This window comes from Balaenoptera physalus (genome assembly GCF_965194825.1).
Source record: "Balaenoptera physalus genome assembly, chromosome: 1".
Lineage (NCBI taxonomy): Eukaryota > Metazoa > Chordata > Mammalia > Artiodactyla > Balaenopteridae > Balaenoptera > Balaenoptera physalus.
The window spans coordinates 77,904,582-77,918,598 of NC_138882.1; the positions used below are offsets into that span (position 1 = coordinate 77,904,582).

Sequence of the window (14,017 nt, forward strand, 5' to 3'; positions counted from 1 at the left end):
TTTTAATTGAAGAATAAATAGTTGATTTACAATGTTATATTAGTTTCAAGTGTACAACATAGTGATTTAATATTTTTATAGATTATATTCCATTTAAAGTTATTATAAAATATTGGTTATATTCCCTGTGCTGTACAAAATGCATTTAAATTTACTGATTTTCAAAGACTGATTTCTAGATTTACCATGAGACATAGATGGCCCTGATAAAAGTAGTTAAGAAGCTGGTCTGTCACAAATTGTCTATCACATCATGGTGATGGTATAAACTAATTTAGAATATGGCATGTCAAACTGATGGATTTGGTATCCAGTTTGTTCATTCATTCATTCAATATTTACTGAATACCTGATAGATGCCTGGTACTCTGCTGGATACTAGGGATAGCATGATGACTAAGATAGAGATGGTTCTTGCCCTCAGGGTGCTTAAGGCCTGGCAAGGGAAACAGACATTAAGCAAACAGTTGCTTAATTATTTAGTTAGACATATACCACACTCCTGGTCTCAGCTAATCGTCCATCCTGCTGGCTTCCAGTGTGATTCCTATACTAGGAATTGGAAAATTCCTCAAAGCCCATCCATAACAGACTCTTTCTAGATTAGCATCAATGCCTTGAAATAAATACCACACACCTATTAGAGCCTTAGGATCTTTCAAGAAAAACCAACTAAGTGTCAGTGTTCAGATTTGCTGATGGGGTCAAAGTTAAACAAATCAGAGTCCAGAAAAAGAAATCACTACATATGGGGGAGGGGAGGACACAAGCATTTCAGATCTTACTCCTGAGTCAGATGATAAATCATCAACTTTTCCTAACTATAGTTATTGCTTGCTCCATATTTAAGTTTTGTGACATTATCAAAAAGCTTGCATCAAATTTTGTTTAAACATAAAATGATTTAACAGTCTACTTTGCTAGTTTTCTGACTTTATATGAGGAAAAACTCCAAGACCATCTATGTATTAATTAAATTAGAAATAGTTCTATCAACTTTTATATTTTAAAAACATTTTACCATTATTAAAAGCCAGCTCCTTATTTAAGATTTAGAAGACTTTTGATGTCTCAAGGAATACTTTAAATATGATTTTATTTTTTAGAAATCTGGTTTTAATTCCACATTATCTTTTATTTTTTATAGTCCTACTGCAAATAAACAAAAATTTTTCTTTAACTTTCTCCATGTTGATTTAAATAGAAAAACATTAATACAGATGAGGAACAAACATTGACGTTTATTTTCCTTTAAAACATCTGTCAAAAATAAAATATGCACTCCATTCTTACATTTATATGCATATAAATTAACCACAATAGTCTCTCTTTACTTCATACTTTACCTTTATAGCCCTCCTATCCTTAAACACACGCACACACGCACAAACACAAACACCTTACACAAAGGGTTCTCTTCCCTTTACCTGTCTCCAGGCTATTTCCCCTTCCCTTCAATGCCAAATTTACCAAGCCCACCACTTTATTTCCTTCACAATCTCTCTTAGCCTCTAATCTGGATTCTGTTCTGATTACTCTACCATAACTGTAATCTCAAGTCACCAACGATTTCCATGTTTATATAGGCCAAATGGGCTTTTCTCATTTCTCATTCTCAGTGAGCTCTGTGACACCCAATACTGCTGACCACCTCCTTTTTGAACTCTTCTTCCTTGACTTTCATGTTTTAAAATAAAATAAAGTTGATTTTTTTCCCCTTTCATCTGTAGCACTATTCCAATTCTCCTTCTATATCTCTAATCATTTCCTCTGTGTTTCCTTGGTAGCTCTTATTCCTCCTACACTATTACTCTGCGTAGCATGGTTCTTGGTATTTTTTTCCACTGGGCTTTATCTTTGGTTTTGCCCTCTTTGGAAAATGAACCTAAAGCAACTCAAATGATGTTTTGAACAGACAGATCAGTGGAATTAAATTCCAAGTTGAATATTCTGAAGGATAAGGCAGCATTTGGACATAAAAGTGCTAGAAAGGCAATATAGGCAAGTGGCCAGAAACACAGACTCTGGAGCCAGACTCTCAGTTAAATTCTGGCTCGGTCACTTCCAAACTATGTCACGTTGGACAAATTAATTAACCTCTCTGTGCCTTAGGCTCCTCATCTGTAAAATGAGGACAATAATCGTACCTACCTCAGGATTAAAGACTGGCATATTATAAGCGCTAAAAAGATCATTATTAAATAAATTACAAGACCACCACCTATTAAAAAATCAAACTCATTAATTTATAGGTCTACCTTGTAACTCGACATTTTGTTTTTGTTATGGTTGTTCTTCAAAACCCTTAAAATGTTGTAACTCCAACTGACTGAGAGTCACTCTAGTAACTTTAACGAGTTTTAACACAATACTATAGATTTCTAAGAGGACAGTGTTCACACACAGAAACATATATACACACATATACCTACACACACACACACACACAAAGAGTTAGAAGAATACTATAAATTTCTAGAGCTAAAAGGAAAATGTAAATCTGCTCTAACTTTATCATTTTACAGATCTGGAAACTGAAGATAGGAGAGACAAGTGATTTGCCCAAAGTCAAATAGTTAAGTGACAGAATTGGGGCTAGAATGCAAGTCACTAAGGCCTGTATCTATGAATTATTTAAAAAACATTTTCCCTCACATATTTATAATGTGAAGAAATATCTTTCCTTAGAATGCAGTTTTGCTTTCAGGAAATGTTTTCTTCCCTCATTATGAAAAATCTGAAATTTTATGAGAAGGAAACTATCAAAACTTTAAACTATCAATTATTAAATCCTACCTGAAGAATCAGGGTAACTTTAGATGTCTTTCTTTAGAAGTCATTCTATTCTATAGCTAAAAGTTTGTCCACATCAAAGTAGACCATATATTTAAAATTTTTTCATGGTATTCAATATACAAAAGTAATTTTAAACATTCATTGAGAAAAATTTCCTTCTTTGTCTCTGCAAACTCCATCTCTACTAATCTTTTGAACAGTAGGACATAAAAAATAAGGTAAAAAGGCACAAATAAACAGCAGTTTGAGCCCTAACATTTATTTAGGACTTGCTCTGCACAGTCTGTAGTACATTGCAACAGACCTTGTAGAAAGACAAAACAGAAGGAATAGACTTTATCCCTGCCCAGAGAAAGCATGCAACCTAAAAAAGGAGCTTAAACAAATGCATATGAAAAACACATTATAAAATAAAGACTATTAAATAGAGCACAAGAATAACGAACAGTTGGAAAATTTTCCTGACTCAGATGGACTTGCCCACTATCCTGAGAATTTTGAAGACTTCAAATTATTCATGAGTTATAAGTTCTTTGTGCCCATGGCTATTCTACTTACAAGTCTAGTTACAGAGACTGTTGAACAATCATTTTTCAAACATAAAACAAGTTATATTACAGTATGCAATTGAAAAATCCAAATAACAGGTTGTTGTTTTTTTTCTAATGTTAGCTAGGAATCTGTTACAGAGCCAAGGAACAAATGACTAAATCCCCTAAAACCACACAACAGTAACTCATATTTAACAAGGAGCTTGAGATCAAAAGTTTCTGATCTCAAGAATCCGGCATGCCATATAGAGAATGCATAATAAAATGCATTTACACATGCATAAAAACCACTCTTCTCTATGAGAAGTTCTAGGGTACCAATCATTAAAATACTGTCTATTTTGGCTAAAGTACTTCCTTTTTAAGACACAGAAAAGATTTTTTTCCCTCAAATGTTTTAAAAAGAAACCAGAAACTCTCAAAGCCTATTTATTCTATTCTCTTGGTTTGAAATCTGAAGCTATACTATAACCTTTCAGACCATTAAGTTATTCTTTACTATTATCAAAGTGTAACCTAATAAAGCACTTAATCTACAATCAGGTAATTAACAAACAAAAAATTTTAATTGTTATTCAATAACTCCAGCAAAACTGTCCAGCAGATTTGGCAACAAAACATGGTTGGCTTCGGAGGAATAGAGTAATTTTGCTATTTAAATATTCTGCAATCTAAAATGCAGCACCAGAATGTAAAGGAAAAAAAAATCATTGTATTAAATTAGAACACTTCAGTTATCGCCCTAGTTCTACTGCTTACCATTTTTGTGTCCTTAGAGAAGCTACTTACCCTCTCTGTGCCTCAATTTTTCCATCTGTAAAACAGGACTAGGAATACTTACTTTATTATATGTAAGGAACTAACAAGATGATATATGTGAAAGGGGTTTGTAAACTATAATGGCCGTATACATTAAAGGTGTCCGTATTTGTATATAAATGAAAGAGAAAATGGATATATAATGTTACTGATGTAATCATTAAGTAAACTCAGGTTAAGTGGATCCTCAGACAACTCTGTTCTATTTTTTACAATATGCTTAAGACCTGGATAAGAGTACATCTCAAAGTAAGCTAACAATTATTTAGAAAAAGCCCTCTAAAAGAAGGTTTTTCAAAAAGTCTTTAAAAAGTCTTCTAAGATAAGGCTTTTTTTAATGCAAGTATCTTTCCAGACTCATTTAGTCACATTTTTCTTTCCAGCCAGAGAAAGAATCTGGCTAAAAGGCCATGAAAGCAGAGATAAGAAAATGGCCAAACTCCAAGATCCATGTGCACACTCAAGTTGTGAAGTTCCAAAACAACAGGAGCTGTATCCTTTTGAAGTAGACTTTATAAACTAATTTCCTTTGATTTCTAAGGAAATTCCTCTTGCCTCTGAAGATCTTATATAAAGTTATATATACTAAACAAAAATTTCCAAGAAATAAATAATATACATTAAGAAAATATGCCATTCTTCCAAGCATGTATTAGGTATTAATCTAGGCATTAATTTAGAAAATATCACTGCCATTCTGTGAAACTCTTTTATAGCCTTCCATGGGAATAAACCTTTGGCAAACCTTTTGAACCAATAACATCACCGGTCAACCTTTCTGCATTAATTAGCATCTTTCCTATTCTTTGTCCAAAGTTTCAAGTTTCTGGCTCATGCTGCTTGAATCTGTAGAGATACTAGACACCATCCCTTCTCCACAAAAGAAAGCAGTGAGGTCTAACAACAATCCACTCCCAAATGATTCTGCCAAATATTAAAAAACGAGGATGCAAGTACCTCAAAGTTCTCCCTATTGACTATTAAACATTTCACAGTCAAACATTTCACCAAGGTGATTTTTTTTTAGCTCTAAAGCTTAGATTCAGAAACAAGTGCAAAGCTGATGCATCTCTGGCTAGTACAACCATAAACAAAGAAAAGACAGGTCATCTCTAACTGAACTTTCTGCTGGACTTCAGCACTGTTTGTTACTTCTTAGATCAGTAAAATAGATTTAAATTTCTCCAAGCAAAACATGTAAATATACCCTTTAAATGATTATGGAAAACAATGAACTTCCATCACTGTGACTTCTCTTAGTGAATCATACCTAAAATGGTCCTGTTTAATAAGCACTGAGTGGCTAGCATTGTGCTGAGTGTCAGGAGTGGTAATAAAAAAGCACGTGGCACTTCCTGCCTTTCAGAGGCTTATGATACAGATGAGAAGACAAGCCTTTTAGATCAAACAACTAGGGACCAATACAAGAAAGAACTTTTTTTTAAAGCAGGTGTTGTGTAGCATTAATAAACAGTTTATGAAGCTCTAAGGGCCCACCACAATCATTTTCTCAGAAGAGTGGCCCAGGCTGTTCCTTCTGCATAGCTGCTGGCTTACAAAGCAAGAGAATACATTTAATGAAATCAACCCTATTTCCCTGGTCACAAAAGAATGGACCACGGATCATGAGCCAAGGTTATCACAGCAATTCTACCCAACTATATATATAATCAGATCCTCTTTCTGCTTGGGGAGTCTGAATGAGCAATGCGTGAAAAAGACTAAAATGGAATTACTGAAGCTGCTGTTGAATCAGGAATGACAACAAGCCACTATTCCAATTCTCCATGAGGACAAGTGTACGTTCCAAGCTATGAAGCATAAGAGTTGGTTTATTAAATAATGGTATACTAAACAGTCAATAGCTACATCTACTTTTTTAGATATTAAAATATTTTGTTAAACACATGTCCAATTATACAATAAAACCACATGGTTTGCTTATTGACTCTGTTAAGTCTGGTTTATACTAAGCAAAACCTTGAGGCATGAGAATCCCTATATTTCTTAATTTCTTATGTAATTGCACAGCATCAATTACAGCAATTTCTGTCAATGAAATTAAGAGCCTAAATGAAAGAAAAAGTCTACATCTTTCTACACAAGAAATGATGCCACTTGCCTTTTTGATGAAACTGTTAGAATATTTTATATGGAAAAATGAAAAAAAAAACTAAGCATGAGATCATTATGTCTTTCATTTTCATTTTAGCAAGAAAAGAACAATCCAGTATTTAAGAATCAAATTCCTGTCCAATGACACAATTTATAGTCATGATGATAAAATTAACTTCCTTATCCCTACTGTTAAAACAAAATAAAGCAAGAAAGAAAAAGTGAAAAAGGATGCTGTCTCTCTCTAACTACTGTTATCTAGTTAAGTTCATGCTTATCCTCACTTTACCTTGATATAAAACACTAAGATATGATAAATCAGTAATTAGGAAATGAAAAACTCAAACAGAATGTGAAAGAGAGTCCTAACAGTTTTCTTAAACATGAGACTGTTTCTTCTACAACATCAAAGGATTGGAGGGAGGGTGATAAATAATTTTCTAGTAGCACTTTTCACGCAAACTAATGAGAAGTAGCTTTTACAAATGCAAGAAACGCAATGCATTTATTTAAAAAAAGAACACCATTCATCTTCCTTTGTAAAAATACAGTCCCTTTAAGGCTAGGATAATTTTCTTCATAACAAATACTTGTTCTCTTCCCTAGAAAAATGTTACTAGTAATGAGGTCAATCTGTGGCTGGACAATTGCTACTTTTAATATATATTGTACTGTTTTCATCAAATAATAGAGAATTTATCCCAAACCTAAGAAAATGTATTCAGCTATTTCAGTGCTAAAAATATTCTTTTGTGGTAACTTCCATAACATATACTTCAACACATTCATTTTAACATCTATCAAGTCTCTTCTTCATAGTGCTGGATCCCGTCTTAAAAAGTTTACTCCCCACCCCCAACTCCCCGCCAACTTTAAACATGATTGTGTCAACCCAAAGCTTATACTAAGTTCTGGTCAGCCAATACAGTTGGAGCCTTGCTGAAACCCTGTTCTCAGCTGCCCCCTTGCTGCTGAAAATGAACTTGGAGGCTGGCACAGTATAGAAATATACCAACTGTGTCTGAGAGAACAGGCTGAACACAGGAAATTTTTGAGAAAAGGCAGAAATCATGAGATACCATCACTATAGTATTCCAAATCTCCTAACATATTTGATTAATAACTAAAAACACATGAAATGTTTGGTTTCCCTAATCTTCAAGTGTCAAAGTTCTCTGGTCCAAAATTCTGAGCTGCTAGATATTTATACCTTAGGAAAAGCATTGAGTTAACTGAGAATTTCAGTGACAGTGAGTGGTGACAATAATCAGAGAATGAATCGTTTATTGTTAGCATATGCTTATTTCAATCATACACTCTCTACATTCTTTAAAAAAAAAGACAAAGAAAAAGAAAAACCTAGGATACAAACTACCAAGGAATTCTAATTCATTCATGTGTTACTGGATTAACATACAGCACTGTAACCGAGATATTCATATGGCAACTCTATGCAGAATATATTTTCATTTTAGAGGAAAAGCAGATGGAATGAAAGTAAGCTATGCATTTTTTCCCCATTTAGTCTCACATTTGTAACATTCAAAAGTGCTCATATAAACATTTACTTTTGTATAAGCTAACTGATTATCTTACACATTCTTCACTAACAAGAGTAAATGCTTGATGAAGGACAGAGAAAAGAGGGATAGAAAGTCTCAGGAACATAGCCTAACAAGACATTTTTATGTTTTTACTTCTCCGTTGGTTATAAACAAACAATATGGCTATAGGGATAACAAAGAATAAAAATCAATAAGCAGCTTATATTTTCTAAATATTGCCTGACATCAACTCCACGTTCCTCTTCATAACGCTGAACAGCTCACAATCAAGCTTGTATTATAGCACTTAGACTGTTCCACTCATACAATTTATTTTATATTGCTTCCTATCTCTCATATCTTTTTATCTTCCACAGCATTCAGCTCAGTGCCTTGTATATAGCAGGTATTCAAAAATATTTCTTTTATTCTTTCAAAGTGAACTTACCCTTCGAAACGACACAACATAAAACGTGTCTCCCCTTCTGCGGATGGCTTCAAAAAAGTCTTGATAACTTCTGGGTGAAGCATAATATACCTGTAGCTCACTCCCTGAGTTCCTGCTGAAGTAAGAAAATGGCAAAGTGTTCTTTAACTAATAAATTTCTATCCTCTCAAAAATGCTTCCCATTCTAAGGTAACATCTGAATTATAAGAATCTCTCTCAACCAAAATATTAGTAGCATTTTGGCAGTAATTTTTATAGTAACATTTTGAAAAGCTCAAGGTCAGGATATTTGTAAGATCCAATTCACTAAAGCCAAAACTCTCATTTCTGTATCAAGCCTCTAAAATGTACCAGTCAAGTGCATTGCAAAGCATGTAAAAAAAATAGAAGTACCAGAAAATAGATTTCTGCATTGGTTTGCATGATTTTAAAATTTTGGTAACACAAATTAAGTCTGAGGAAAAGTTATTTTTCACCATTCTGTCAAATCTGTGAAGGCGCACTTGTCTATGAGGCTGTGTGAAAGGTGAAAAGCACTTAGGATTTGGAAACAAATAGACCTGGCTCTGAACTCAATCAGTTCACTGGGAAATCAATCTCTGAGGAACCTCAGTTTCCTCATCAATAAAATGAGGGTAACCACATAAACCTTTCAGGGCTGTTACTGGGGTCAGAGATGTTAGTACCAAGCATGGGCCTTCTTCCATGGCAGTCACTCAACAATTGCGAGCCATAGATATTAAAAGTACCATGTCAGTGCCTTGGTAAAATTATAACTAAAACTATAATACCTCAAAGCACATCTTATCCCCAAAGATATACTCAAATGATATTAATATAGTTCTTAATAATGTTTTCAGGGTCTTTTATTGTTTAGCACAATAGGCCAACACCCAAAAGTTAGAGTTAAAAACAAATACTTCATTTTTCTTCAAAAAGAAAAATCATATATATTTCTTTCCTATATGTTCTTTTATGTCTTCAATCAAACTTCTATTAACTTAAGAGGAGGGCAAGATTGACCGAAAAGGAAATTATAACTGAGTCATAAGAACTTCCTTTGAAATAATTTCACGTGCTCAAGAGGCCATCTCTGACTATAATATTTTGAATATACAGTCAATTCTTATTATTTATGGTAGTTATAGTCCTATAAAGTCAGTGCAAACACTGAATTAGCAAACACTGAACCATTCTCCTAAGGGAAGTACAGGTTAGGTTCCTGTGAACGCTTAGTTACAGCATCTTTTTTTCCCTGAATTTTTTTTAATTTATTTTTTTATACAGCAGGTTCTTATTAGTCATCAATTTTATACACATCAGTGTATACATGTCAATCCCAATTGCCCAATTCATCACACCACCACCACCACCCCCATGCCGCTTTCCCCGCTTTGTGTTCACATGTTTGTTCTCTACATCTGTCTCAATTTCTGCCCTGCAAACTGGTTCATCTGTACCATTTTTCTGGCTCCACATATATGCGTTAATATACGATATTTGTTTTTCTCTTTCTGACTTACTTCACACTGTATGACAGTTTCTAGAGCCATCCACGTCTCAACAAATGACCCAATTTCGTTCCTTTTTATGGCTGAGTAATATTCCATTGTATATATGTACCAAATCTTCTTTATCTGTTCGTCTGTCGATGGGCATTTACATTGCTTCCATGACCTGATTATTGTAAATAGTGCTGCAATGAAGATTGGGGTGCATGTAGCTTTTTGCATTATGGTTTTCTCTGGGTATATGCCCAGTAGTGGGATTGCTGGGTCATATGGTAATTCTATTTTTAGTTTCTTAAGGAACCTCCATACTGTTCTCCATAGTGGCTGTATCAATTTACATTCCCACCAACAGTGCAAGAGGGTTCCCTTTTCTCCACACCCTCTCCAGCATTTCTTGTTTGCAGATTTTTTGATGATGCCCATTCTAACTGGTGTGAGGTGATACCTCATTGTAGCTTTGATTTGCATTTCTCTAATAATTAGTGATGTTGAGCAGCTTTTCATGTGCTTCTTGACCATCTGTATGTCTTCTTTGGAGAAATGTCTATTTAGGTCTTCTGCCCATTTTTGGATTGGGGTGTTTGTTTCTTTAATATTGAGCTGCATGAGCTGTTTATATATTTTGGAGATTAGTCCTTTGTCCATTGATTCGTTTGCAAATATTTTCTCCCATTTTGAGGGTTGTCTTTTTGTCTTGTTTATGGTTTCCTTTGCTGGGCAAAAGCTTTGAAGTTTCATTAGGTTCCATTTGTTTATTTTTGTTTTTATTTCCATTACTCTAGGAGGTGGATCAAAAAAGATCTTGCTGTGATTTATGTCAAAGAGTGTTCTTCCTATGTTTTCCTCTAAGAGTTTTATAGTGTCTGGTCTTACATTTAGGTCTTTAATCCATTTTGAGTTTATTTTTGTGTATGGTGTTAGGGAGTATTCTAATTTCATTCTTTTACATGTAGCTGTCCAGTTTTCCCAACATCACTTATTGAAGAGACTGTCTTTTCTTCATTGTATATCCTTGCCACCTTTGTCATAGAGTAGTTGACCATAGGTGCGTGGGTTTATCTCCGGGCTTTCTATCCTGTTCCATTGATCTATGTTTCTGTTTTTGTGCCAGTACCATATTGTCTTGATTACTGTAGCTTTGTAGTATAGTCTGAAGTCAGGGAGTCTGATTCCTCCAGCTCCGTATTTTCCCTCAAGACTGCTTTGGCTCTTCGAGGTCTTTCGTGTCTCCATACAAAGTTTAAGATTTTTTGTTCTAGTTCTGTAAAAAATGCCATCGGTAATTTGATAGGGATTGCATTGAATCTGTAGATTGCTTTGGGTGGTATACTCATTTTCACAATGTTGATTCTTCCAATCCAAGAACATGGTATATCTCTCCATCTGTTTGTATCATCTTTAATTTCTTTTATCAGTGTCTTATAGTTTTCTGCATACAGGTCTTTTCTCTCCCTAGGTAGGTTTATTCCTAGGTATTTTATTCTTTTTGTTGCAATGGTAAATGGGAGTGTTTCCTTAATTTCTCTTTCAGATTTTTCATCATTAGTGTATAAGAATGCAAGAGATTTCTGTGCATTAATTTTGTATCCTGCAACTTTACCAAATTCATTGTTTAGCTCCAGTAGTTTCCGGTAGCATCTTTAGGATTCTCTATGTATAGTATCATGTCATCTGCAAACAGTGACAGTTTTACTTCTTCTTTTCCAATTTGTATTTCTTTTTCTTCTCTGATTGCCGTGACTAGGACTTCCAAAACTATGTTGAATAATAGTGGTGAGAGTGGACATCCTTGTCCCGTTCCTGATGTTAGAGGAAATGCTTTAAGTTTTTCACCATTGAGAATGATGTTTGTTGTGGGTTTGTCATATATGGCCTTTATTATGTTTAGGTAGGTTCCCTCTATGCCCACTTTCTGGAGAGTTTTTATCATAAATGGGTGTTGAATTTTGTCAAAAGCCTTTTCTGCATCTATTGAGATGATCATATGGTTTTTATTCTTCAGTTTGTTAATATGGTGTATCACATTGATTGATTTCCGTATATTGAAGAATCCTTGCATCCCTGAGAGAAATACCACTTGATCGTGGTGTATGATCCTTTTAATGTGTTGTTGGATTGTTAGCTAGTATTTTGTTGAGGATCTTTGCATCTATATTCATCAGTGATTTTGGTCTGTAACTTTCTTTTTTTGTAGTATCTTTGTCTGGTTTTGGTATCAGGGTGATGGTGGCCTCATAGAATGAGTTTGGGAGTGTTCCTTCCTCTGCAATTTTTTGGAAGAGTTTGAGAAGGATGGGTGTTAGCTCTTCTCTAAATGTTTGATAGAATTCTCCTGTGAAGCCATCTGGTCCTGGACTTTTGTTTGTTGGAAGATTTTTAATCACAGTTTCAATTTCATTACTTGTGATTGGTCTGTTCATATTTTCTATTTCTTCCTGGTTCAGTCTTGGGAGGTTATACCTTTCTCAGAATTTGTCCATATCTTCCAGGTTGTCCATTTTATTGGCATAGAGTTGCTTGTAGTAGTCTCTTAGGATGCTTTGTATTTCTGCGGTGTCTGTTGTAACCTCTCCTTTTTCATTTCTAATTTTATTGATTTGAGTCCTCTCCCTCTTTTTCTTGATGAGTCTGGCTAATGGTTTATCCATTTTGTTTATCATCTCAAAGAACCAGCTTTTAGTTTTATTGATCTTTGCTATTGTTTTCTTTGTTTCTATTTCATTGATTTCTGCTCTGATCTTTATTTCTTTCCTTCTGCTAACTTTGGGTTTTGTTTGTTCTTCTTTCTCTAGTTCCTTTAGGTGTAAGGTTAGATTGTTTACTTGAGATTTTTCTTGTTTCTTGGGGTAGGCTTGTATAGCTATAAACGTCCCTCTTAGAACTGCTTTTGCTTCATCCCATAGGTTTTGGATCGTCGTGTTTTCATTGTCATTTGTCTCTAGGTATTTTTTGATTTCCTCTTTGATTTCTTCAGTGATCTCTTGGTTATTTAATAACATATTGTTTAGCCTCCATGTGTTTGTGCTTTTTATGTTTTTTTCCCTATAATTCATTTCTAATCTCATAGTGTTGTGGTCAGAAAAGATGCTTGATATGATTTCAATTTTCTTAAATTTACTGATGCTTGATTTGTGACACAAGATGTGATCTATCCTGAAGAATGTTCCGTGCGCACTTGAGAAGAAAGTGTAACCTGCTGTTTTTGCATGAAATGTCCTATAAATATCAATTAAGTCTATCTGGTCTATTGTGTCATTTAAAGCTTCTGTTTCCTTATTTATTTTCATTTTGGATGATCTGTCCATTGGTGTAAGTGAGGTGTTAAATTCCCCCACTATTTGTGTGTTGCTGTTGATTTCCTCTTTTATAGCTGTTAGCAGTTGCCTTATGTATTGAGGTGCTCCTATGTTGGGTGCATATATATTTATAATTTTGTTATATCTTCTTCTTGGATTGATCCCTGGATCATTATGTAGTGTCCTTCCTTGTCTCTTGTAACATTCTTTATTTTAAAGTCTATTTTATCTGATATGAGTATTGCTACTCCAGCTTTCTTTTGATTTCCATTTGCATGGAGTACCTTTTTCCATCCCCTCACTTTGTCTGTATGTTTCCCTAGGTCTGAAGTGGGTCTCTTGTAGACAGCACATATATGTGTCTTGTTTTTGTATCCATTCAGCAAGCCTGTGTCTTTTGGTTGGAGCATTTAATCCATTCATGTTTAAGGTAATTATCGATATGTATGTTCCTATGACCACTGGGGTTTGCCTTTGTAGGTCCTTTTCTTCTCTTGTTTCCCACTTAGAGAAATTCCTTTAGCATTTGTTATAGAGCTGGTTTGGTGGTGCTGAATTCTCTTAGCTTTTACTTGTCTGTAAAGCTTTTGATTTCTCCATCAAATCTAAATGAGATCCTTGCCAGGTAGAGTAATCTTGGTTGTAGGTTCTTCCCTTTCATCACTTTAAGTATATCATGCCACTCCCTTCTGGCTTGCAGAGTTTCTGCTGAGAAATCAGCTGTTAACCTTATGGGAGTTCCCTTGTATGTTATTTGTCATTTTTCCCTTGCTGCTTTCAATAATTTTTCTTTGTCTTTAATTTTTGCCACTTTGATTACTATGTGTCTCGGCGTGTTTCTCCTTGGGTTTATTCTGTATGGGACTCTCTGCGCTTCCTGGACTTGGGTGGCTATTTCCTTTCCCATGTTAGGGAAGTTTTCGACTATAATCTCTTC

At 34.5% G+C, this 14,017-nt stretch overlaps 2 protein-coding genes across 8 annotated transcripts in view; one reads left to right on the top strand and one right to left on the bottom strand.

Moving 5' to 3' along the window:
- Nucleotides 1-14,017, top strand: part of LOC309637452 (uncharacterized protein) — a gene marked incomplete at its 5' end in the record, with an annotated part of 279,570 nt that overhangs the window by 242,025 nt on the left and 23,528 nt on the right. The gene's annotated exons all lie outside the window — the stretch shown is intronic.
- Nucleotides 1-14,017, bottom strand: part of ATF6 (activating transcription factor 6) — a 226,037-nt gene that overhangs the window by 120,119 nt on the left and 91,901 nt on the right. For 4 of the 7 annotated variants that reach the window (XM_082469318.1, XM_082469315.1, XM_082469321.1 and 1 more), the window contains one exon: nt 8,274-8,388. The exons of 1 other annotated variant lie outside the window; for it this stretch is intronic. In XM_082469318.1, the coding sequence (XP_082325444.1) occupies nt 8,274-8,388 (115 nt within the window). The remainder of the gene's footprint in view (nt 1-8,273; nt 8,389-14,017) is intronic. 2 more of the 7 variants (XM_082469316.1, XM_082469317.1) reach the window with 1 other exon arrangement.